The 22690-nt window shown below is 52.1% G+C and overlaps 8 protein-coding genes across 8 annotated transcripts; 4 read left to right on the forward strand and 4 right to left on the reverse strand.

Annotated features, from left to right (window-relative positions):
- Window positions 1-2: 2 nt before the first annotated feature.
- Window positions 3-1417, reverse strand: JCM6883_003968 (uncharacterized protein; the record flags this gene model as incomplete). The annotated part of the gene is made up of 5 exons (XM_076633426.1): window positions 3-155; window positions 222-901; window positions 969-1050; window positions 1112-1233; window positions 1297-1417. 5 exons carry the CDS (start codon window positions 1415-1417, stop codon window positions 3-5), a joined length of 1158 nt encoding a protein of 385 aa, XP_076486607.1.
- Window positions 1418-2489: 1072 nt separating this feature from the next.
- Window positions 2490-5181, forward strand: JCM6883_003969 (uncharacterized protein; the record flags this gene model as incomplete). Its single annotated transcript, XM_076633427.1, has 7 exons — window positions 2490-2538; window positions 2621-3423; window positions 3490-3742; window positions 3806-4059; window positions 4120-4504; window positions 4584-4735; window positions 4816-5181. The coding sequence occupies 7 exons, from the start codon at window positions 2490-2492 to the stop codon at window positions 5179-5181; spliced, it is 2262 nt and encodes a 753-aa protein (XP_076486608.1).
- A 1129-nt stretch (window positions 5182-6310) lies between these two features.
- On the forward strand, window positions 6311-8235 carry JCM6883_003970 (uncharacterized protein; the record flags this gene model as incomplete). The annotated part of the gene is made up of 4 exons (XM_076633428.1): window positions 6311-6366; window positions 6447-6541; window positions 6744-6869; window positions 6938-8235. 4 exons carry the CDS (start codon window positions 6311-6313, stop codon window positions 8233-8235), a joined length of 1575 nt encoding a protein of 524 aa, XP_076486609.1.
- Window positions 8236-8879: 644 nt separating this feature from the next.
- JCM6883_003971 (uncharacterized protein) lies at window positions 8880-10101 on the reverse strand (the record flags this gene model as incomplete). The annotated part of the gene is made up of 2 exons (XM_076633429.1): window positions 8880-9756; window positions 9821-10101. 2 exons carry the CDS (start codon window positions 10099-10101, stop codon window positions 8880-8882), a joined length of 1158 nt encoding a protein of 385 aa, XP_076486610.1.
- A 1045-nt stretch (window positions 10102-11146) lies between these two features.
- On the reverse strand, window positions 11147-14464 carry JCM6883_003972 (uncharacterized protein; the record flags this gene model as incomplete). The annotated part of the gene is made up of 3 exons (XM_076633430.1): window positions 11147-12135; window positions 12200-13875; window positions 13962-14464. The coding sequence occupies 3 exons, from the start codon at window positions 14462-14464 to the stop codon at window positions 11147-11149; spliced, it is 3168 nt and encodes a 1055-aa protein (XP_076486611.1).
- Window positions 14465-15318: 854 nt separating this feature from the next.
- On the reverse strand, window positions 15319-18761 carry JCM6883_003973 (uncharacterized protein; the record flags this gene model as incomplete). The annotated part of the gene is made up of 7 exons (XM_076633431.1): window positions 15319-15502; window positions 15567-17479; window positions 17545-17618; window positions 17681-18038; window positions 18104-18467; window positions 18529-18555; window positions 18658-18761. The coding sequence occupies 7 exons, from the start codon at window positions 18759-18761 to the stop codon at window positions 15319-15321; spliced, it is 3024 nt and encodes a 1007-aa protein (XP_076486612.1).
- A 1114-nt stretch (window positions 18762-19875) lies between these two features.
- Window positions 19876-20955, forward strand: JCM6883_003974 (uncharacterized protein; the record flags this gene model as incomplete). Its single annotated transcript, XM_076633432.1, has 1 exon — window positions 19876-20955. The coding sequence occupies one exon, from the start codon at window positions 19876-19878 to the stop codon at window positions 20953-20955; it is 1080 nt and encodes a 359-aa protein (XP_076486613.1).
- A 362-nt stretch (window positions 20956-21317) lies between these two features.
- Window positions 21318-22473, forward strand: JCM6883_003975 (uncharacterized protein; the record flags this gene model as incomplete). The annotated part of the gene is made up of 4 exons (XM_076633433.1): window positions 21318-21428; window positions 21490-21680; window positions 21754-22273; window positions 22339-22473. The coding sequence occupies 4 exons, from the start codon at window positions 21318-21320 to the stop codon at window positions 22471-22473; spliced, it is 957 nt and encodes a 318-aa protein (XP_076486614.1).
- Between the last annotated feature and the right edge of the window lie 217 nt (window positions 22474-22690).

The raw sequence follows: 22690 nt of genomic DNA on the forward strand, positions 1-22690 counted from the left end.
CCTCAGTAAAGGAGACTTGCGTTGTGCAACCTTTCCTGCCACTGATGATCCGGAACATTGGGAGATCCTCGGGCAACTGGCACATGAGGGTTGAAGGGGTAAGACGAGTGATAGCCGACAATTTTGGTGAAATCGAGTTTGTGATTTGGTTCGTCCTGAACTCGCGCAAGTCAACGACGAGGATTCAATACGGTGTCGATGGAGTTCGAGAGGAGGCTCACCTGATCCCGGTGATTGTGCGCAAATTCTCCCACGAAGTATCTCAAGGCCTTGAGATTCTCCTCGAACGTAAACTCCCATACTCGTTGCTCCTTCGGGAGATTTCTCATGGCATCAAGCTCGTTCTCCATACCTTCGCCGACCTTTTCGATCCACGCATGTATCTCTTCTGTTTCCCTCGATCCCAACATGCAATGTACCGTCGCGTGAACAACGTCGGGACCGAATGAGATCTTGGTCCAGTTCGGTGCATCCCGTTCCGCTAATAGGAACTTGCTCAAGACGGAAACTTTGGGTTTGTGGAAGTAGGGCTCGACGAGATGGTGGAGAAGACCTAGAAGGACGAGGGTGTACCAATGAGGATCTCCCTGGAAATTGAGATCGACCGTGACTTGATTCGATTTGACGAGAGCGTTTCGTTGATGCTCGCCGCACACAGTGGCCCTATTCGTCTCCTTCTTCGTCGCGACCAAGTGATGAATAGATCGAAGGATGCGAATCGTCTGAATCAGGATCACCGGCGGGCTGTTGACGAGAATTGTACGAGACTTGAGATACGGCTCGACACATTCAGGAAGTCGAACCTCGATCGCGGGCAAGGCCGATTCTTTGTCCTTCCGAACGGAGACCATGAAATCTACTCCCGCGAAAAGGCGGATAGATTCACCGTTATGCCCCTCATCTGGCAGAACGATCAAAAGAGTGTTAGGCAACGTATGAACGGGAACGAGATTCGAGAGCAAACGTACGGAATGAAAAGATATTTCCGATGACTTCTCTCGTACGACCCACATCCAAGTCTTCGCAACCAACAATTTCTACGGCCGGTCGCTGGAGGGACAAACATGAGCCACGGGTGATAGATTCAGATGAAGAAAGGGTTGTAGCTCACGAGGATGAGCGATGCTGGAGTTTCTAGAGTCTCTTCCGCCATCCTAGCAACTCCTTTTCCCTGTCGTTCCTTCTCGGCCTCTGCGATTAATGCTCGTCTCCAGAACAAAGCTCCGTAATGTCCTGTCGTATCGTGAGAATCAGCAGGGCTCTCGAGGGGAAAGGCGGTTCAACAAGGTCACTTACCTCCGACGACGACACCGAGTTTGGGAAGCTTGTAGACATGAGAGACGATCGCGATATTAGCTGCCAGCTTGACGCAAGCGCCGAGTTTGCTGTCCGCCCAATCTTTCGTCCAAGCAGACATGAGTCTAGCAATGATAGAGACGCACGGATGCAGCGAAGAAGGTACGCGTCCATGAGGCAAAACTCCGCTACCTGTCCGCGGATGCCAAGGTGGGTCGCCGCTCACTCCCTTCATTTCGAAAGCAAGACCTCAAAGAAAGAGCGTTCTCCCTCAAATAATTCGCTGCTCATTCTTCGACGGGATCGAGATGTTTTCTAAGTCATGCATTCCACCTTCAAACCAAGCTAATTTACTTCTTTCCACTCTTCTTGATCTGTCAGGACGAGAAGAATCAGTGAAAAGCTGGAGCAGAAGAACGAGACGAATACACGCACTCCGCTTCCTCCTAGAGGTCCACCCTTGGCAGCACGAGCTTGGAGATCCTTCAACTTGGCAGCTTCGGCTTTTTGTTTCGCCTTGAACTGAACTCGACGAATTCGAAAGGTCAGTTCAGTGAAAATGGGAGAAGAGGAGAGAGGAAATTGACAACTCACCGCCGCATCATCTTCATCCTCCTCGTCCTTGGGACCCTTCTTGGCGGCCTTGAGAGGCTTGAGTTTACCACCCTGTGCAAGGAGAGGATCGACATGAAGAAGAGACGAGAACGCAGAGGACGGGGAGGAGGAGAGGGGAAGAGGATCAGCTCGGGTCCAGCTCGGAATAACAGCTCATGTTACTGTATGCTTCGAGCGTACACGCCCGTCGGAGTTTCCCCTCGCACTTCTAGACCAACCAGCTCAAAAGGGAGAAATCCCTTGAACCCCGATACTCTGCCTCACTAGCCCGTAAGACCTTTCTGTCACCAGCATACATGTATCCTGACCTATAGGGCCCTATCTCCAGTTCATACCTAGACCCTGTGAGTTGTGTTTGTCGAGAAAGATCAAGGAGTTGGAACGGGGGAAAAGTATGGCGATTCATTCGAGGGGTCACAGGAGGGCGTGCTCGGGACTGTAGAGGTTCGAGTAGTCTTACTTGTCGTCCTGACATGATTGAGAATAGAGTTGATAGAGTAGAAAGGAAGGAGCGAGATTGCAATCTCCGCCTCTTCCTCTTACCTCTCACCCACCTCAGCCTACTCGTTCATGAGGGGATGACGACTCCGAAAGGAAGCTCGAAGAGTCGGCGGGAGCAAGTACACAGTGAGTCTGCGCTCGTTTCGCCTCACCCTTTCTGATTCGTGTTGACTGACTCTGATCTTCCCTCTTTCGCTGTCTACTGCAGTCAATCTTTCTACCTCCGTATCCTCGAGCTCAGAAGGATCTCCTCCTGTCACTTCCTACTCGTCAAAGTTGTTCAATGTCGTTCCTCCCTCGACCACGTTTGAACTTCGATCCGCTTCGAATGCGATTCGTCGTAACACGGCAACTCCCGACACTTTACCGACGATACCAGAGATTAGAACCGAACGTACGAGGGGCGAAAGTGGAAATCAGGCGAGAGGGGACTCTTTCGCTCAGCGAGCGGCCGGGGGATGGAAAGCGATCAGTAGAAGAGTGCTCGATAGCTTGTGGGTTAACGAGGAAAAGAGATCGATCAACAGTCGAATAACGACCGGTAAAGCTCAGTCAGGCGGAAAGAACGATCGTCTCTCACCATCGAGGCAGGTTCGAATCTCCGGTTCGAGTCGCGGACTCAGTCGTCTAGGTCAATTCGTCGTTCTGGCCCTGTTCTTGCTGGGACTATGGGAACTCTCGACAGCAAGGACTGTATCAGATGTCGACGAAATGCATGGAAGACCGATCCGGATAAAGGGGCGAGATCCGTTTTCAGTCTTGAAAGTTCTTCAACCTCGAGGGTCCAGCTTCTATTCTACAACAATTCCTTCTCTCGAGTCAACTTGGAGAATCGAAACTTCGTCTGCCAGCGAGAAATTGCCGAGTAAGGGAGGAGACGTGACGGCCATCTTGCTTCATTGGAAACGAACCGATAATCTCAGGGTAATCGTCGCTTCTCTCTGTCAATACGACTTCATCGAGTCGATCTTCGTCTGGAACAACAACCCCGACATCGTTTTGACTCAAGCTGTGAGCATCTCTGCCGTAGACTTCCCCAACTCGCTTCGAGAGCTGATACTTCTTCCGATTCAACAGACGTTTACCAAATCGCGGTGTCCCTCCTCAAAGCTTCAAGTGTACAACTCTCCCCACAACTCTCTCTTCCTCGCGCGCCATCTCGCCTGTATGCAAGCTACAACTCCCTACTGCTACTTTCAGGACGATGACTGGTTCGTTCCGACTTTGAGGAGTCTTTACTTTCAATTCAAACGAGATCCAGAAGGAAGCGTTGTGGTCAGCACGACCAGAGAGATGGCGGTCAAGTACCGCTCTCAGTGGTGTTTCTTCCGTAAGCCCATCTTCCTTTCTCGTGGCTCCTTCACCTAGAATTGACCACCTCTCCGTCGAATAGAGGAACCACTTCATACTTGCTTCACGTGGCTTGGAACAGGAGCTTTCACCTCTCGAACTCACGTTGCGAATTACCTCGATGCCGTCTCGACTCTTGATCTCCCTCGCGATGAATTGGCTCACGCCGACAACTCGTTCACGACTTTCTTGAATAACCCTCCTTATGTGATGGGTTCGAACGCGATTGTCGAGATGAAAGCGGCAGCAGGTTACAGCGATGGAAGCAAAGGAGATCTGCGAAACCAGCTCTATATCGTGAGCGTTCTCTTTCGTATTACCTCAGCTCCTTTATGCTGAAGCGTCGCTGAGTCGCAGCAAAAAGGTATCGGACATTTCGCTCGCTACCTCAACGCAACCTTTTCGAAACTCCCTTCAACTACTCCTCTCCCGATCAATCCCCTCACGCTCGACACCGAGATCTACCGGAATACTCCCACTCCACCACTTCCTCCCCATCCTTACGCTCACCATGCTCGGTCACCTTGCGTTCCCTCCGACCTCTGTTTCTTCCTATCGAATATTCCTCTGCTTTTGCCTCCTGACGCTACCCCTTACCCCGGACCAAACCGAGTCAAGACGTTCTCGGAATGGGAACAGCACGTCGGAACGATCGGGAAAGCGGAAGAAGAATGGTCGCTTGAATGGGGATACGAGAACGCGGTCGATTCGAAGCCTGGGACCGCTCTCAGAAGTCTAGACGGTGAGTAGATATCCACACCCGGGCATTGATGTCGAGTCGTCGGTACAGGACGCTAACGAACATGCTTCTTGCGTCGCAGTTGCAAAGAGTGGAGATTACGTTGGCCTCGGATTGATTCAACCGCTCGACCCAGTCTGGACGCCCTCGATCGTCCTTCATTTCGTCTTCGAGGATGTCGAAAAGTTTCTGCCGAGATTCGAAGTACAGGTGAGCTCGGACGGTCACGAATGGGTCAGTCTTGGTCTCTTCTTCCCTCTTCATTCCATTTTTCGCTCGAGGCTGAGAGAGACAACTCTTCATACTGTCTACAGTCTCAAGCAGTCTCGCCCTCGCATCCGAAACCGCTCTCATTCTCTTGCAAGGCAACGAATCTACGATCGACTCGTCCCGACATATCCTTCCCCGCTTCGAACCTACTCTCCCCTGAAGCGTCCTCAATTCGTCAGGAAGAACTGTCTCGAGCCGATTCGAACCTCAAGACTTGGTGGAAGAAACACCGAAGGCGACGGGATAGGTTAAGGGAATGTTACGTCGAGGTCGCTAGCACGATCGAACTCGAATCTATACAACGGAGGGGTTGGACGTTCATCAGACTCGCACTCAAGGACAATTCGGAGGTAGGGAAAGGCTGGGGAGTGTACGAAATCTGGCTCAAAGCAGCGAAACTCGAGGTTTGAACAGGTTGCAATTCAAATCTTTTGGGAACGGAACAACGTTGAGGATAAAATCGAATGATCACACGACGCTAGAGTGAGCCCACTTCCTCTACGAGCACCGATCAACTGACGAGACGAACGAGGATTATTTCGAAACTCTCATAAATCGCGCTCAATGTCGTTGGTTCTTCATCTCGTCCCGACTTTCGACAAATACAGTGCGCACGTTCTGTCTCACAGACGATGTCGCCAGACGGGTTGAATTTGGCTCGAGCGAGAGACGCTAACTTCCGCCGCGCTGTTCCTCTTCGTTCGAGTGGCAATCTTAAAGTGAAGGGAGCATGCTCGACAGACTAACATGGCGATACAAAAGCAGGCTATGTAATTCCTCCACGCCCCTTCTTCACTTCTTAGTCAGCTGAATTCTCGAGAGACTTTCGAATTCGTGACTTGGTTAAAAAAAGAAAACTTCCTCGAAAAGGTGAGTCCACTGCCCTCTCGCTCCGAGCTCCAAGTTTGTGCTTCTCTCTGTCGTGCTACTAAGGTCGCTTGAGCGCGGTTGAAGGAAGGGCACAAACGTGTTCTTTCCCAGGACGACTTGAGAAACGATCGAAGTACCTCAAACAGAACAATAGAGATTTTCGCAGCAACGTGAGAGCGAGAAAACATGGCAGACAACGAGAGGTTGATCTCACCGAAGGTCGGGCGGGCGGATCGTCGAGCTTCGAGCACAGCTGAACGGGTGTGGCAAACTATGAACTCAACTCTCGTCGGGCGTTCGCGAAGTCGCTTCCGAACTAGGAGACGGAAGTCGGTTGTCTCGGAGGGAATCCTGCCGAGAGCTTGGTGCGCCCGTCCGGGAGAAGAATCGTGTCGAAAATTCGAGAAAGAACATGAAAAGTCGAAGTTCGTCCCGGTGTCGGAGTTTGGTAAAGATGGATAGAAATGAGGTAATTCGTGCACGCTAATAGAGATCTACATTAGGGGGATCAGGGACGACTGAGGGAGTTGAAAAAACTTGTCCTCTTTCCTCCACTCCATCGACACTTTCCATTTTCCAACTCAAAAACTCTCTCTCTCATCAAACATTCAGTTCCGAATCCTACGGCCATCGACTCGTACTTCAAGCTAGCTTGTTTGAGCGTGGGAGATGCCCATCAAACGTACGGCAGAGGAGCTCGACAGGCCGCCCTTGCCTCGAGGAAGGTGAGCTGCGCCTAACTCCACTTTTGTCTTGCTCTCTTGACGTCGGCTAATCTTCCTTGGATTGTGTTTGTGTTCGATAGTGCATGTCACAGGTGCTTCACGAGGAAAGTGCGTTGTAGTGGTCAACCGGAGCCAGGTTCAGGAGTTTACGGATGTACGAGTTGCTTGAGGACGGGTGAGTCGGGTTCCCCCTTTGTCTGGGCTCTCCTCCGACTCGCTAGTAGCTCTCTGTGCTATCAAGAGGTCGGGCGGTGGATTGGATGGCTCGTAGCTACCCTCTTTTGGAGAGCCGAACCGCTTCGCTGAACGAAAACGCGATACACGAAACTCGGTCTCTAAGGTTCGCTAACTCTTTTCGCCTCTGCTTCCGTCTACAGCTCGACACCGTAATCACGATGTATCTCAAGTCAGGTGCTCGTTCGAGCGGGAGGGATTGTGCAGCGAAGAAGGAGGTCCGACCTTGTCTGGCGAAATCTTACCTGGTTCGACTCCTACGGGACCAAGTGAGTTCTCCCCGTTCCCTCCTCGGCTGCACGGGAGGTAAACAACACGCTGACCTCTTCGCTTGCAGCTCGTCGACAACGTCCGTCCGCCCGAAGCAACTATTCTTCTTCGACCAATTCTTCGCGATCTGTCGTTTCAACCTCTTCGAGTGCCCGAACCGACTCTTACTCGACCGATGCATCGTCTGTCGCTCCTCGTAGCTCGAGTACGAGCGCGAAGAACTCTCCTCGACCGACCCTAGACGGATTCCCGACTCGGTTGCCTTCTCCTCCCGCGAGTTTCCAGTTCCCAGCTCCTCAATTCCCTAGTCAACCGCGGTACCCATCGTCTCTCCCGCCCCTCATCGTACCAACAGCTGTACCTCTCTCGACCGAGGCAGTCGCTTCACTACCAGACGGTACGGAGGAAGAGCTCGAACTCCCGACTCCTACGGCGAATGCGACGAAATCAATGCAGACTCTTCTTCACCGTCGAGTGAATGCTCCTGCTCGCCAGTTGTCTCTCTCCCGCGTCCCGACCTCTGCGGACGGATCCCCTTACTCGATCAATTCACCCTACGTTGGAGGCGAATACCGACAGCAAACGAGCGCTCCGCTGATGTTACCGCCATCTTGGCCTAACAATCACAATCAGAGGAATAACAACGACAATCGAGGAGGAGGAGGAGGAGGTGCGTCTGATTCGTCGCAGGAACAGTTCGCAGAATACCCTGCCGCCCAACTCCCACTACCTCAATACGTTCTCGACGGACCGCTGCCCAACACTTCATTCGCTCTCGATCTCGCTCCCTTCTCGGCTCTGACCCCTTCGACTCTCGCGAGAATGAACCTAACACCAACTTCGAGCTACGACTTTTCTTCGACTTCGCAACAACCTTCGGGAATAACCCAGCCCGCATCGTTCTCGCCAATCGGAGTCGCCTTCACCGGCTCATCTCACTCTCTCGCGACTCCCGCCTCGTCGCAACCTGGAGATCCTTCGTTCTCGTCCGCCCTCTCTGGATACGCCTCTTCAACTTCTCAGTCGTTCACTCTCCCCCAATCGCACTCGCAGCATTCGCATACCTCTCAACCTCAGCCTCAAGCTCATTCCGAACTTCCACCTCATCCGAATTTCGCCTATCCTTCGACTTACCCTCTTCCTCTCGGCCCTCCGTCCCACTTTTACCCTCACTATCAGCAACAACATCAATCAGATGGCCAGAATCACACTTCCGGAGGAGAAGAGATCCCGACTACGGGTTACGCGAGCAGTTTTCATCTACCGAGTCCAGGAATCACTTTCTCTTCCTCTATCCCCCGCCCCGATTTCCGGCAGGAACAACAAGAAGCCCCTCGCTACTACTTCGAAAGACCCGACGGTTAATGAACGAGTCCTGAGAAAGGGAAAGGAAAGCAACCATGTAGCATCGATATCATATTTTGGGTTTTCAAGGGTTTGGGCTTGGGTTTGTTCCGTCGTTCCTCCTTTTTGTATCTCTCGCAACTTCTTTTGGTCGTTCATTTGTTCCGTCACGTCACGTCTACGATACTCCTTCCCCTACAGTCAGTCAATCCGTTCGCATACACCAAAAAGGATTCACTCTTTCGGTTTTTAGTGAAAGATTATTCAGCTTTGCCCTTCGTTCTCTTCGTCCAATTTCATCTTTCGTCTTTCCTCAATCACATCCTTGTTCTTCGTCGCGAGTTTATACAGCTCGCAGTTCTTCCTCTTGAGAGAACAGATCGCGCGCGCTCGCGGAAGAGCGAGGACTTCGGTTTACCTTCGGTCTTTCGAGTATCTGCGAAGGACGAAACTCGATCCAACTTTTCAGAGAGATCGCTCGAGATCTGCACGAGGACGATCAGTAATTGTGAGCATTAGTAAAGAGCGATCTCTCTCAAACATCTCTCGCAGTGACTTCAACAGGCGAAACGGCGGTTGGAGGAATGCTGAAAGAACGTTTACAGTACAAACAACAATGCTGAAACGAGTACATAGGATAGGACAGGGATAGCGACAGACAGCATTCACAGAGAGGAAGGTTCGTCGTCGGAGAGGACTATAACTACACCTCGATTCGTACCATTTTCTTCCTCTTTCTCCTTCTGCTGACCCGCATCATTCAAAGTACCCAGTGCGAAAGCAGCTTCGCGTTTCTTCCTTCTCCTTCTCTTGCTCTTCGATTCCTTCGGTTGTTCCGTTCCCGCTCCCTCCCCTTCTGGCTCTTCTGCCAGTTTCCGCTTCTTTGAACTAGTTGACGGCTTCTGCGGTAATGACTGGGCGTTGTGGAGGAGGATTCGGGGTTGAGACATGGGTGCTGGAGTCAAAAGTTCTCTTTCCTTATCGTTCATCGGCTGCGGGTTTCGATCTCGTGGTTTCGTTGCTACACTCGCTGAGGAACGGGAATTTTGGAACACGGGAGGCGGAGGGAGTTTGAGTGCAGTGGAGTAAGACGCTGGTGGTCGAGGAGGAAGTCCTGACGGAAGAGGACGAGACGTTGAAGAAGAATGTACGGGGACCGGTGCGACGTTAGGGCGAGTGACAGTTGCTCGAAATCTAGGTGGTGACAGAGACCAATTCGATCGAGTTTCGGACTGGATCTCGAGATCGCTATCGCTACCTCCTCCTGCGTCGTCCGAGAGGGTCATCGTCCCGAGAGATCGAACAGCGGCGACCGCTTTCGCTTTTCCTTTCCCCTTTTCTCCTGCTTCTGTCGCGCTATTACTCCTGGTGTTGTACGTTGCCTGGAAGGTCGAAGAAGAGAGAGATGGAGGCATTCGAGACCCGGCATTGAAACGGAATTCTTCGTAAGAGAAACGATCGAGGGCTCGAGAGTTGGATGCGATTGGACGGGAAGTCGAGCTCATAGCATTCGTATAATAAGGATAGAATGGAGGTGGAGGTCTTTTCGGAAGAGCACCGGGATCAGCACGAACTCAAATCTCGTTAAAAATGAGAATGAACTGACCTTTGTTGCTGTTGTTGTTGTTGCTGATGATGCTGTTGGTGTTGATGTTTTTGTTTCGGGGGTAGTTTGAGTAGTTCGGAACGAAAACTGATCTTGCGTTCCGTAGTGAGGGCTCCTCGATCTCCTTTCGCGACCAAAGCTTCGGTTGTCACGAGGACGACTTTGCACGATCTCTGGTTCAGAATCGAGACGGGATAGGCGAAACCTTCATCGGCGGTCACCAAGATAACAACGGATTGAGGTGTTTCGAGTCCGAAGACGAGAGCGTCGGTCATCATCATCACGTCGGCGACTGAAGAAAGAGAGGGAAAATTAAAACGAGTCAGTCCTGGAGTCTGAGCAGGCAGTCCCTCCGTCCGCTTCCCCTCGAGACCATCAACAGCTTGAGACCATCAACAGGACATCGATAGGCGGGATATGATTCGGAGGAGAGCCGTGTAGAAGGCATGACTTGCCTTCTTTGCGATTTCTGTGAGGTGTGTCCGAGATGGTTACCGCATTCGCTTGCAACTCGCCCCTCAGCCTCTTTCCCTTCTCGCTCCGAAGTAAATCCGTATCCATGTAACATTTGACTGTACAAAGGGCTCCATACGATTTGCCAAGATTGCAGAGATCCCCGACGACTCGAGAAACCGAGACTTCTGACGGTACTTCGATGTTCTGCGGAGTACAAGGCTGATCAGTGACTAGACGAGTACAAGAGCGTCTCCATGCCTCGTTTGCAGCCCTCTTGATGCGGCTCCCTTACCGAGTTTTGATCAAGCTGACCCATTTGGCACGTCTTCCTCGCCCCTTGGACGGAACCGGACAGATAGCGAGAGTGGCAGACTAACCTCGTAATCCCAGAAGATGCCGACCTTGCAGTATGGATACGCCATGAATCGCACGTCGTTCAACAATTCCGAATTGATCAAGAATTCAGGACGGCCAGGAGTATCGACTAGGAGATCGTACCGCTGTCGACTTGATGACCTTGTTCTGGTGTTTGCCTGCGAGCTGAGTCGAGCGCAGTGCGATTCGAAAAGAGTCGGTGAGAGGAGAGAAAAGAGGAACGCTCTCGGTTCGAAGGCAGGAATCCCTCTCGAATGCTCAGTCTATCCTGCTTGTGTGCGTAGAGAGATAGTATTGCCTTACAACCCCTGACAGAAAAAAAGTAGAAAACACAAAACAAATGGGAAACGTGTAAAAATCGCAGACAACAGGGAAGAAAATCGTATTTATTCGTATCAAAGCTCCTCCCTTCTTTCGACTGCCTCACTCTTGAGTCGAGAACACACTTAATGGGTATAGTTCGTCCCCTGACTCGTTTCGCTCGATGAAGAATGCTCATTCGTATCGATCGTGCGATCCTCCTCCTCCTCCTTGACCGTTGTGATGCACGTCGTTCCCGTTTCCATTCGAGTTGTGTCTCGGTTCTTGACTCCAACCTTGATACGGCTGATAAGCGACCGGTTGAGGGTGGTGCAAATGAGGAGAAGACGAATGCGCGTTGATCGTATGATGAGGGGAAGCTGACGATGTCGTGTACGAGCTCGGAGCGAGTAGAGGTTGAGACGAAGGAATTGAAGAAACGGGAGGTGCGGAAGAAGAAGTTGGGTGATGAATTTCGGCAGAAGTGTACGAAGGTTGCCAATCTCCTCCTGCGGACGACGTTTGAAGCTGGTGATGCGTTTGTTGTGATTGGTGGTAGATGCCGGAATGATCGGAAGCTTGACTGTACGATGCATAGTGATCGGAAGAAGCAGAGTAGGGTGCTGAAGAATGTGGAATCGAAGTCGGAATCGGTCCGTTGCGCTGATAATCGTGAGAATGAACGGAAACGGGTGCCGAGAGAGGTGCGAGGGTCGCTGCGAGAGTGTGATGAATCGGAATGTGAGTCAAGATGGGAGTGGAAGTGGGAGGATAGGTCGAGAAGGGATAAGTCGTCGTTGCCGGGTGATAACCACTCGTCGAAGAAGGGTAGATCGAAACGGCGGAAGTCGAGAGCGGAGGTCCCGAAGAAGTCGGATTATGAGAGGCGACGATCGCGTAAGAACTGCTATGAGGTGGAGCGCTCGTGTAGTAAGGAGAGTAGGCCTTCTGAGTCGGAACAGAATCACTTCGCGAGAAAGCCGGTTCGTAATTCGTGTGAGCTGAGGAAGTAGGCGGTAGACTCGAACTCGCGGGTGCGGAGGAAGCTGAAGGTGGTGCCGTGACCGCGAATTTGGCTCCTTCCTTTGCGGCTTTTTTGCTCTTCTTCTTTTTCGGAGGAATCCCGCTCGCGGCTTGTTCAGCGAGTTTCTTCTGTCGTGCGACCGTTCGAGCGTGTCTCAGGCCTGTAACATCATCGAAGGATGAGGATCACGCAAAGAAAAGTGGAAGGAGGCAAAAGGGACTAACCGCAAGCGTTGCAAAGACTCTTCGATCCACTCGGCCCTTTCCTCCATTCCGGACTCTCCGTCGTTCCACAGCTCTCGCAGGCCTTCGGTCCAGGTTTGAACACTGGGCCGTCTGGTCGAGATCTTCGAGTCTTGAGCTCCCTCTGGGCCGAAGGCGCTTCGCCGTTCTGAATTGACGTTCCGTTCGCGCCGTTCTGAGTCAGAGGGTTCAGGTCTTGACTGGGGTCACGATATTGCTGAGTCGCGAGCGAAGGGCCGTTCGGAGTCGCCTGTTGAGCTTGATTCGCGGACGAAGAGGAAGCTTGAGATGCGGGAGGAGGGAAGTAGCCTTGAGTCTGAGATTCTGGTCTTTGCTGGGGACTCGTAGCCGAATAGGAGGGATAAGCGGGAGGATAGAGAGAAGCGGGAGAAGCACCTTGCGGTCGGAAGTAAGGGAAAGTTGAAGAGGAAGAATGAGGGTGATATTGCTGTTCTGTCGATTGAGCGGAAGAAGAAGGTGTCGCGTCGCTCTGATTCACGGCAGAAGTAGAAGAGGAGATGGCACCGAGAATTGCTGAAGCTGAAGCGACCGTCGGCGAAACTCCTCCGTTCGTTCCGTATTCAGGTTCAACCGAGGGCCGGTAACTTCCTGGGTTGAACGCAGTCGAGATCGAGAGGTCCTTTGAATCTTGCGAGCCGAGACCATTCGAAAGTGGCATCGCGAGTCGAGATCGAGCCGGCGAAGAATCACCAACTTCAATTTTCGGTCTTTTGAACGGAGGTGAACCGAGATAAGGAGTTGGACGTTTGTTGTAATTGATGAAGTTCTTCGGGTTTGCGACTGTCGCTGGAACGTCCTCGAGGTTGAAATCGTGTGCGGCGGGAGAGGGACTCATCGAAGCTGCGTTCAAACCGAGAGCCGTTTTCTTCGCCGAAGTGAGATAAATTCCTCCAGTTTGAAAGCAGGCGAACGTGATCGATCCGTACATGATGACGACTGATTCGATCGTCGTGAGGATACTGTCCTTCATGACCGGGTGTTTTGAACGATACCGTTTCGTGCAACTCGTTTTCGCGTTCGCCGCTCCTCGCGGTCTCGCGACGACTTCCCTTGCCAACGCCGCGTATGACTCGACTTCGTATCGTTTCCTCCCGCTCTCGTCCTGGGGAGTCGGGAACGAGACGATCGTCTTGCCGTTGCGATCGAGGATTTGGAAAACGTGAGGAGGCGGTCCATCGGTCGTTTCGGACGAGAGGCCGTGCAACGAAGCGAGAAGTGCCGATTTGTTCTCCTCCTCCGATCCTCCAGCAGTCGAGGGACGAGATGGAGAAGAGGTGATTCGTTCGAGAACGTCGACGAGAGCTTGACAGCGGGAAGGAGTGAAATATCGATGTTCGTCGAGTTGAACTCCGCACCAGTTCGTCCAGTCTCCTCTTTCGTGCTGATCGTTGTTCTTGACGTGATCCTTGTCTCCGACGACGTGGAAAAAGGCGAGAACCGCTCCTTGACCCAATTGTTCCCTCGATCCGTCTTCCATGCTGTTCCCCCTCGTAATTCCATTCCCAGCGATCCAACTCGTCGTCAAGTCCACTTTGCAGTAATCTTCGTCCAGTGCGTATTTGTCTGCGTCAGGAAGAGTCGGAACTTCGAGACAACCGAGTTTGCGGAGAATGCCGACGAGTCGAGAATATCGAAGTCTGCGTTCCACCATTAACGAGAGTCAGCAAGGTTCGTCTCCAGAGCTCTGACGTTTGAAGGAGAGAGAGAAAAAGGGGAAGCTCACCTCGTCACGCTACCAAAGACTCCAGCCGTTTCAACTCCCGCGATTCTATCCGGTCTCGGCAAGAGATCTTCTGCCAATTGATCTCGTTCGTCAGGATGAACAAAGTCAAGCAAATTTGATCCGAGGAATTGTTGAGCTTGCTCTCCGAGGTGGTGTTCGAGGAGGGGATCGAGGTAGACGTAATCGAGTGAAGGAGACAGAACCGTCCAATAGCAGCGGATGCTACCGAGTTTCGGAATCTCGTCAGAGTTCGAGAGAGGGGGAGAGGTCTGTGAGTGGGAGAAATAGCTCGAAGAGGGCGTCGCGGTCGAAGAGAATGGAGTTGAGTCAGAGTTGTGAGTCGAAGAAGAGTCGTGAGGGTGCGCTGTCATCGTCGTCATCGTCACCGGATCGTGCATGAGAGAATGCTCAGAGTTGGCCGTCGAAGGGTGAAGGTCATGGTGGTAGGCAGAAGTCGAAAGGGGAGAAAAGGCGAAAGAGGTTGCGGGAAGTTGAGCCGTCATCGAATGAACGCCTGCGATTTCAGAAGGAGCCGGTTAACGTCAGTAAGCAGTTGCGCAGATTGCCAGTGCTGTTCCTCCCTCGAGTGCCCTCAAGGTTGACCGACCCGCGCTACGGTATCCGAAAGTAGATTGTTTGGCGGCTCTCCGTGACCTCCCTCTTGCTCCTTCACTCCCTCTGTGCATGAGTCCACTCAGCTACATTTCCGCTTCTCGAGATAAACTCGCAGTGGGTTTCGAACGCCTGCATCCCCGTCGCGCGGTCGTGACATTTCGACTCGGACTTGACGCTTTCCCCCTTCCCTCTAGGCTGATCCTGAGTAGCCAAACAACAAGCTGAGTGACTCACCACCAGTATGAACCTATAGATCTATCCCCTAATGACCTTGAGACTTTCTGTTGTTCCGAAATTCGAGGGGGAATGAGATGAGATGAGGTGCCTCGCGGCGGACAATCCCTCTCTCTCGTGTTGGCGTGGGGCCCGTACAGATGTTCCTCTTCGAGTTTTTGAGCGCGTATATGTCGTTGACTGATCGATGAGAGTCGGCAGAAGATGAGGGGATGAAGGAAAGTGATCGAAATCTGGGGATTCGACCGCTTCGTTTTCAAAGTCCATTTTTTCGTGTAAAGGTACCCCTTCAAAATACCCTTCAATTGAATCTCGCGTGGGATTACAAATCTGGACAAAGACTCTCATCGAGCGAGAAAAGAGAAACTCTCGTTCAGACTCTTCTAGACTCGGACCGTCGACGCTACGAGTGAGTACCTTTCCTTCTCTCCGTTTCTGAGTGCAGAGTGACAGGATATCTATATATATGGCATAATGCGAAAAGCAAGAAGAGGACGAAAGAAATAAGTTACATCTTTGCGAGTTGAGCGTCGGCCGCAACTTGTTCGGGGGAAAGAGTCTTCGTAAGCGCAGGTTCTTTCTCTTCGTGAAGGGTTGCTGGAATATCGGCGTCTTGTGAAGGTTGCGAGTTGATGTCGGGTCGGTTCGAAGCATCAGAGGAAGAAGGAGTCGAGGGGATTCGTTCGTAGAACCTGTTCATTCGTTCGAAGGTGAGCTCAACCCGTCAACGTAAATACCAGAAAGAGAAAGACGTACAACATGTAAGCTTTACTTTTGAGAACCTCTGCTTCCGAAACATGTTTGACATCTTCATCCGAAGTGAAAATCCATTTCCTTTCCCCTTGAGCGAATTTATCTCCCTTTCCGTACCGGTTCGAGAGAACGTAGGCGGCGTAATGTCCCGTATCGATCGTACCGAAGTGAACTACGACGGCGTAGAGTCGATATCTCGTATCTTGATTCTCCTTCTCGAGTTCGATCGTTTCCGGTTCGCCGTTCATCAGAGGTCCATCAACTCGACTCGACGAAGAATCGCTCACGCCTCCATCCTCGTGTTGCTTCTTCTTGTTTCCCCAATGCCTCCAGTGAGCTTTGTGAGCTTGATCGAGTTCTTCGACCCAGGGGTTCTTCGGAGGTCTCCCTCGAGGAGCGAGGAACGGACTGAGGTCCATCTCCTTCGGGAACGAAACTGGATCGTCTCGTTTCTTGAGGTTGACGAACGCCGAACCGAACAAGGAGGATTTCGAAGTTTGCATGAATCGTTTGAGGTGGATGACGAGGACGGGGGGAAGTTCGGCGGGACTGATGAGGTAGCGTTTGTGAGCACGTCGAAGGATGTGACGTTGAGCTTTCGGAGGTGCTTTGCCGAGAGGAGCGGGGGCGGAGGGGATGGGAGCTTTGTGAGTCGTCGCCGTTGCGATCGAAGGAGGTTGAATCGGATGACTTGACGTTCCTCCCGCTGCGGTACCGGCGACGGAGAGGTTGCCCATGTTCGACTCGACGACTTTGATGTTTTCTGCCGTTAGCGGGAGTTGAGGAGCATCGATCGCGGGTCCCGCACTGAGGCTGTCGGCATCTCCGTTCAATTCGCTTGTCGAGAACTCGTCGTCGTCTTCTTCGTCCTCAGTAGCCGTGTCGAGAGCGTTCTCCGAGACGTCTCCTCCTTCGGAAGAGATGAGGGAAGGTTGACTCGAGACTGCGGTCGAAGCGGAGAAGTTGCGTCGAGGGTGATGAGGGTGAAGAGCAGCGGGAGGAGGAGGGGGAGCGGAAGTTTCTTCCTCGAGATTCATTGTCGGAACGTCGGAAGCGATTGGCTGAGGTCGAGTGACAGGTGAGTTCTTTGCCGTTTCGTCCGCCGCGTCCTCCTCATCGTCTCCATTTTGAACCATCTTCTTATTCTGTCCCTTCTTGAGTGCCCTCGCCGTTCGCCTCTGCATCTTTCTCTGCATCTTTTCCTCCTTGTGTTTGATCTCCAATTCTGGGTTGAGACATTTCCAACAGTTTCGACAGGCGAAAGAGTTTTCTCCTTCGAGGACTTCGACCGAAGTGAATTGACGGAAGCATTCGAACAAGTCTGTGTTCTGCCAATCGACGTCGAACTTGCTTTTCGGAGGCGAAGAGGAACTAGTTGAGGCGAGAGAAGAGAGGGAATCGGTCGAAGGGGTTTCTCCAGGAGGACGAGCGACTCGAAGACCGGGAGGAAGCGAAGGTGTTGGACCAGGAACATCAACGAGAACTTTGCGAATGTAGGCGACTTGTTCGGGAGTAGGTCGAGGGATCTTTCCCTTGCCGTGTCGAGAGAAGTGGTGATGCCGACTGCCGTTCGATCCATGACTGAGATTTGAGAGGGCGCGTCCGAGAGGGGAGGGATCTCGAGAGCTCCTAGTCGAGTGAGAAGAATGTTTTGGCTCGGGAGGTTTCAGACTCGAACGGGATAGTCGAGTGGGATCGAGCGAGTTGTGTCGAGAACGAGGTTTGCCTCCGCTGAGTGGTCGAATCTTTTCCTCGTCCGTCTCGTCGGCTTCCGATTGAGATCCGCCTGCTTCGTTTTCGCTGAGAGACGTGCGCCGGGACAAGTCTTCTTTGCTGTTGGTATCCGAACTTTGTGAATCGCTTCCCTTGTTCTTGCGCGAGAAACTCGATTGAAGAGCTCGGCGGACTCGATCTCGCTGTAGTCAGGAACCGGGCTCTCAGCAAATCGCATTCGACAACTGAAGAGTTAGTTCTGACTCACCTTTCGCATTCGGGTTCCAGTCTCGTCTTTGAGCGAGAGCGAAAGATCCATAAAGTCTTCCTTTGTGAGCGAGACTATCGAGAATGATCGCGCTGTCAGTTCATTGAAGCAATCGCAGAGGAAGAAGAGGGCTTACCATTCTTGCATTCGTCACAGATGATGAAACTCGCCAATTTCCCTTCAAAGATGGTTCCGACGAAAGGTCTCCTATTCGGTTTCACGTTCCCGTCTTTATCCAGCTCAAACGTTTCCAACTCTGAGTCACTACTATCCGAGGACGACGAATCGCTCGACGAAGATCCCGAATCCTCCTCCTCATCGCTTTCGTTTCCATCTTTCTCTCCTTCTCCGTCTACACTCGCCGCTTCGCCGTTTACTCCATTCAGGTGATCCCCGTTACTCTGTGATACGCTAGCTCTAGCCGTCTCTGTACGGTCCTGTAACTTTGGTCTCTTCCTTTGCTTCTTCTCGTCCGCCTCGATTTTTTTGATCAACTGCAACGGCACCCTCGACAGAGTCAGCACTCGTCAGACGAGAGAGAGAGATACAAATCACGCACGTCTTGTTCTTCCATCATGATTCCGTCAATCAAATGCCTCAACAACTCGTGAGAGTCTTGTTGAGTCGCTTCGGCGTACTCGTCGTACTTGATACTCAGCTGCCTGAGCAATCCCTTCGGGTTGAAGACTTTCTTTCCTTGAGGAGGACCGTCAGCTCCAGTCGAGGGATCGAGTTTGCCGAGAAGCACGAGGAGAGCTGCAGTCATCGGAATTGGGGCGGGAAGAGACTCGACATCGGGATTGTAAGAAGGAGAAGTCGGCGATAGAGCTTGAAGAGCAGGAGAGGTTACTGGTGCTTCGGCGATAATGTCGGTGAGTGGAGCTGTCGCAGAGAGGGATTGAACGATCGTATTGTAGAAACAACTGTCATTCAAACGGCATCAGCTCGCCGCAACAGGGGAGATGAGAAGCGGGATGCACTCACGAGTTGCCTAGATTGACTAGTCCAATGCTGTAAGAAACACCGAAGCGGGAGAGGTCAGCCTCGGTTTTCGGCGGTCGAATCGAGAAACTCGCCCGAAAAGTGGGAGAGAGAGCGAGAGAGCAAACGTACTGAAAGATGTCCTTGATGAGCTCATCTCGCGAGGTTGTACTCGAAGAAGAACTGCGTCTTCCTGGAACGATTCCCGAGAGGGCGATACTGCTCCGTCGACGCATTTAAAGATGAAGAAAGGACGGATGGGAGGGAGTTTGCTCGTCTCTGTTCTCTGCAAGATTGAAGTGGTTGCATGTTAGCTCTGTAGTACACTGATGATCTCTTCCTGCACTCTCCAGATCCCCCCTCAATGCTGGTGCTGCTCCATGCCCCGGACTCAGAACCCCAACCTTGACACCGTTCCCCGTTCGATGATTCGTTGTGGAGAGACAACACTCACGATGTACGAGTAGTCTACAGTCTGGCTGATTCCTGCTATTGTTACTGAACCGAAGGAGTGCTGACTGAACTGAGGGTCGTCTTGCCGAGAGAATTCAGAAACTTTCCTGATGACGGCCGAAACGGGAGGAAGAGCTGAAACGAGGTTCGTTGTGGGTGACCGCTTGCTCACTGTATAGTCGTCGGTGTATAAGGTCAAGAGTAAGCGAAAGATGAGGTAAGGGACGAGGAGGAGAGAGAAAACTCATCTCTTCTCTCCGAACAATCTGCCGCGAAACCCCGAAAATTCTGCGACAACTTTCTTGCAGCACCTATAGCAATCTCGTGCTGTTCGTCGAGGTAACGATAGACACATCTAGTATCAGCCCGAGGTCCGAGCGAAAAACTCGAAATAGTCGTCATAAGCTTTCGAGGCGGCTCTGCGCACGTGCGATACCGGAGGCTGCAGTAGGCGTAGCTCAGATTGGCGAGGTGAGCACGCTTGTATAGTATCGTCTCCAAGGCCTTGACCAGATGAGATCGTGCGGGAAGCACTTTCTCCATCCTTCACCTCCCTCGTCATCGGCTGGATCTGCTAGTCGACCGTCTTGAGAGCTCGCAGGACTTATATAAGCAGCGTGAGTGCGTCCCTACCGCCCCTGTAGTCCCTGGGGTCGCGTCTTCTTTCACTCAACTAATTTCTCACTAACCCTCTACAGCTCTCCCTAGACGATTCGGAACGCTCAGGAATCAGTTCAGGGGGCTTCAGAGGTCAATTGGTAGATCATAGCAGGGCAGGAGGCATCCTCGTGAGTTACCAAAATGGTCTTCCTTGTTTGCACCTGAAACTGACCTGATCGGTCCCGAGCGTCAGAGCTACGACACAGAAGAACGCAACAGAGCCGTTACGGCATTACAATGGGTCAGGATCGGGGAACAGACCCAAACTTCCCACCCAACTTATCGATCCTTCCCTCCGCTCGAAACCATTTCAAAGCCGCTTCGCCTTCAGCCGAGACTGACTCCGAAGAGGACGACCCCGAACAGGATATCGGAACGTATGGGATCGCAGGGAGAACGTGGGAGGCCGCCTACTTGCTTCGACAATACCTGACTCCTTCCTCCTCGAACGACATAGAATTCGATCCCCCTTGTCCGCTGCACGACTCGCCACGTCAATCGACTCCTCGTAAACGGACCATCCTCGAAGTGGGCAGCGGCACTGGGTTCCTTTCCCTCGCACTCGCTCCTCATCTCCGCTCTTCCGACACCCTCATCCTGACAGACCTCGAAAACGTCTGCCCTCTCCTCGAAAAGAACCTCTCGGAAGCTCGACAACGCTGGAGGAGGAAGAAGAACGAGACAACGGACGAAGCGACGTGCCTCGTGAAGCCGCTTCCGTGGGGAGATTCTTCTTTCCTCGAAACTTCGATCAAACGACCTGGACTTGTTCCCGATTACATTCTCGCTTCCGACCTCGTCTACTTCCCCTTTCTCTATCCACCACTCCTTCAAACTCTCCTCGGCCTGACTGAATATCGAGCTTCTGACGATCCGCGACGGGAATCAAAGAAGGGTCCGACGTTGATCTTTTCGTACAAGATTAGGAGTTTGGTCAGGGAGCAACCGTTCTGGGAAGCGTTCGGAAGATGGTTCGAGTTTGAAGCGGTGCAGGCTGGGAAAGTTGAGGAGGAAACGAAGGAAGAAGCAATCGAAGGAGGAGGAACCGAGGTTACGCCGGACAAGGCGAAACGGAAACGGATATGGACGAGGTTCGGAGCTGCACACGAGTCGGGATCAGGAAAGGAAGACGATTCGGATGAACTCTACATCTTCATCGCTCACCGTCGACGTTCGACTCTCGGAATCTCGGATGTTCTCGAGAAGGGACAGGCTACGAATGAAGATCTCATGTTGGGTAGGAATGGACTCGAAGGGGAGTTGAGTGGATCAGGTCAATTCGAGGAGATGCTACTGGCTGCGTTGGAATGGGATTAGCATCGTTCACGTTTGTGACTGAGCGAGAGCAAGAGTGGGAACCGTAATTCGAGCTCAGATCCGAGCAAGGCTCGAGCACAGATTGGTTCGATACCGGACTCACCGCGGATCCTTTATCTGCAGGCGATCCGAACCCTACGATGCACTTCCCCTTCTTCCCTTCCCTGACCTATTGCTCGCGAATCATGGATCCTGAGAACCTCGAACTCGATCCCACCATCGACGAAATTGTCGGTGCTTGTGTCGATCTCAACAAATTCTTGCCATCCGGACCACATCTGCTTTTCGGAGGCACGTTCCTTTCTCCCCTTCTTTCACGTATCAGAGCTAATTGAGGTCGATGAATAGGACTCTCCGGAGCTATGCTCTGGGCCCACGCCGTGTTGAAGGCTGGACATCACCCCGACTTCTCGAACAAACTCGCAGAGGAACTACACGTATTGTTATCGAAAGGGAGGGGCTCGCAAGAAATCGTAAGTCACTGAGCGATTGTTCTGTCTTAATGCAGACTGAGTTGACTCTTTCCCTCTGTAGCATGTCGAAGCCGTGATCCACGACTGTAAGGAGGCGGATCAGTTGAATGTCCTTCGTGAATTGGTCAACAAATCTGAATCAGAATTGCCATCGGTCCCGAGCAAGAAGCCATTCATCTACCACTACAAGTTCATGCTTCAGTACCACGACCCGGACGTTACGCATATACGTACGCATACCTTCGCGTTCAAGTAAGCTCGTCGATTCTCCTCATCCGCGTCGAAAACGAGCATGGTTATTCATGTCGCTCTTTCTCCGAATCAGCTGCGCAATCTCGTTCTACGATCCGAAGAAACACTCCTCTCACGCCACTCAACTACGAATCGCGCCTCTTCCAGGAGAGAACAAGGGGGCGATCATCGCGACTCTCAATCCCGCTTCGATCCTCGTTGAAGCCTTCCGTCGACTTCGCAACCGCTACTCGTCCAAAGAATTTCTCCTCCAAGTCTTGGCTACCGGTGAGACCGATTCGGAGCTCGATACGGTTTTCTACCTCTCGGCGCTCTTGCAAACGATGAAAGCGTATCGATCGAAATATCCCGAAGTGGCTCACGGTTTCCCCTTTCCGCTTCAAGGCTGGCCCTCGACCTCCCTCGAATTCAGACGAGTCGTGAAAGACGACATCGAATATCGAAACATTGGGAAATGGTTACTCGAAGTCAAAAATGCAGTCACCGGTCGCTTTAGGCGCCGTCAGATCATCAAAGATGGACACTTCGAAACTGTGCGAGCGTGTGCTGAAGCCTTCATCTACTTCTCGAACATGCTTGAGAAGGAACCGCCCGTAAGCCGCTGAACGATGCACTCCGAGTGCAATTATCGCTCGCTCACAATTCGCTTGTTCGACAGAAACGTTTCCTTGAAACGACTTCGCAAGCTCAGGATCATCTCATGATGCCCTTCTACCCTCTCACGCCTCATGAGCCAGTATCTCGTCATTGTTGCTGTTCCGAGCATGGTCACGAGCACGATCACACTCACTGAGCTTTTCAACCTGTTCTTTCTTGAGCTTGTTTCTTCGTTTCAAAATCCTTTTTTGTCTTCACTTGGATCGTCCACCTCGTTGTCTCCACTTCCTCAGGAATCTGGCTAGCCTTTTAGACCTCCAATCGCCCTCGCTACCGTACCGTTGACGCTTTTCAGAGAGTTAGCTTTCGCTCTCGTTTCAGCTATGTCCAATCGAAATCTTCGCACACCAGAG

This window comes from Sporobolomyces salmoneus, assembly GCF_050403485.1.
Source record: "Sporobolomyces salmoneus JCM6883 DNA, S_salmoneus_JCM6883_v1_ctg38, whole genome shotgun sequence".
NCBI classification, from domain to species: Eukaryota; Fungi; Basidiomycota; class Microbotryomycetes; order Sporidiobolales; family Sporidiobolaceae; genus Sporobolomyces; species Sporobolomyces salmoneus.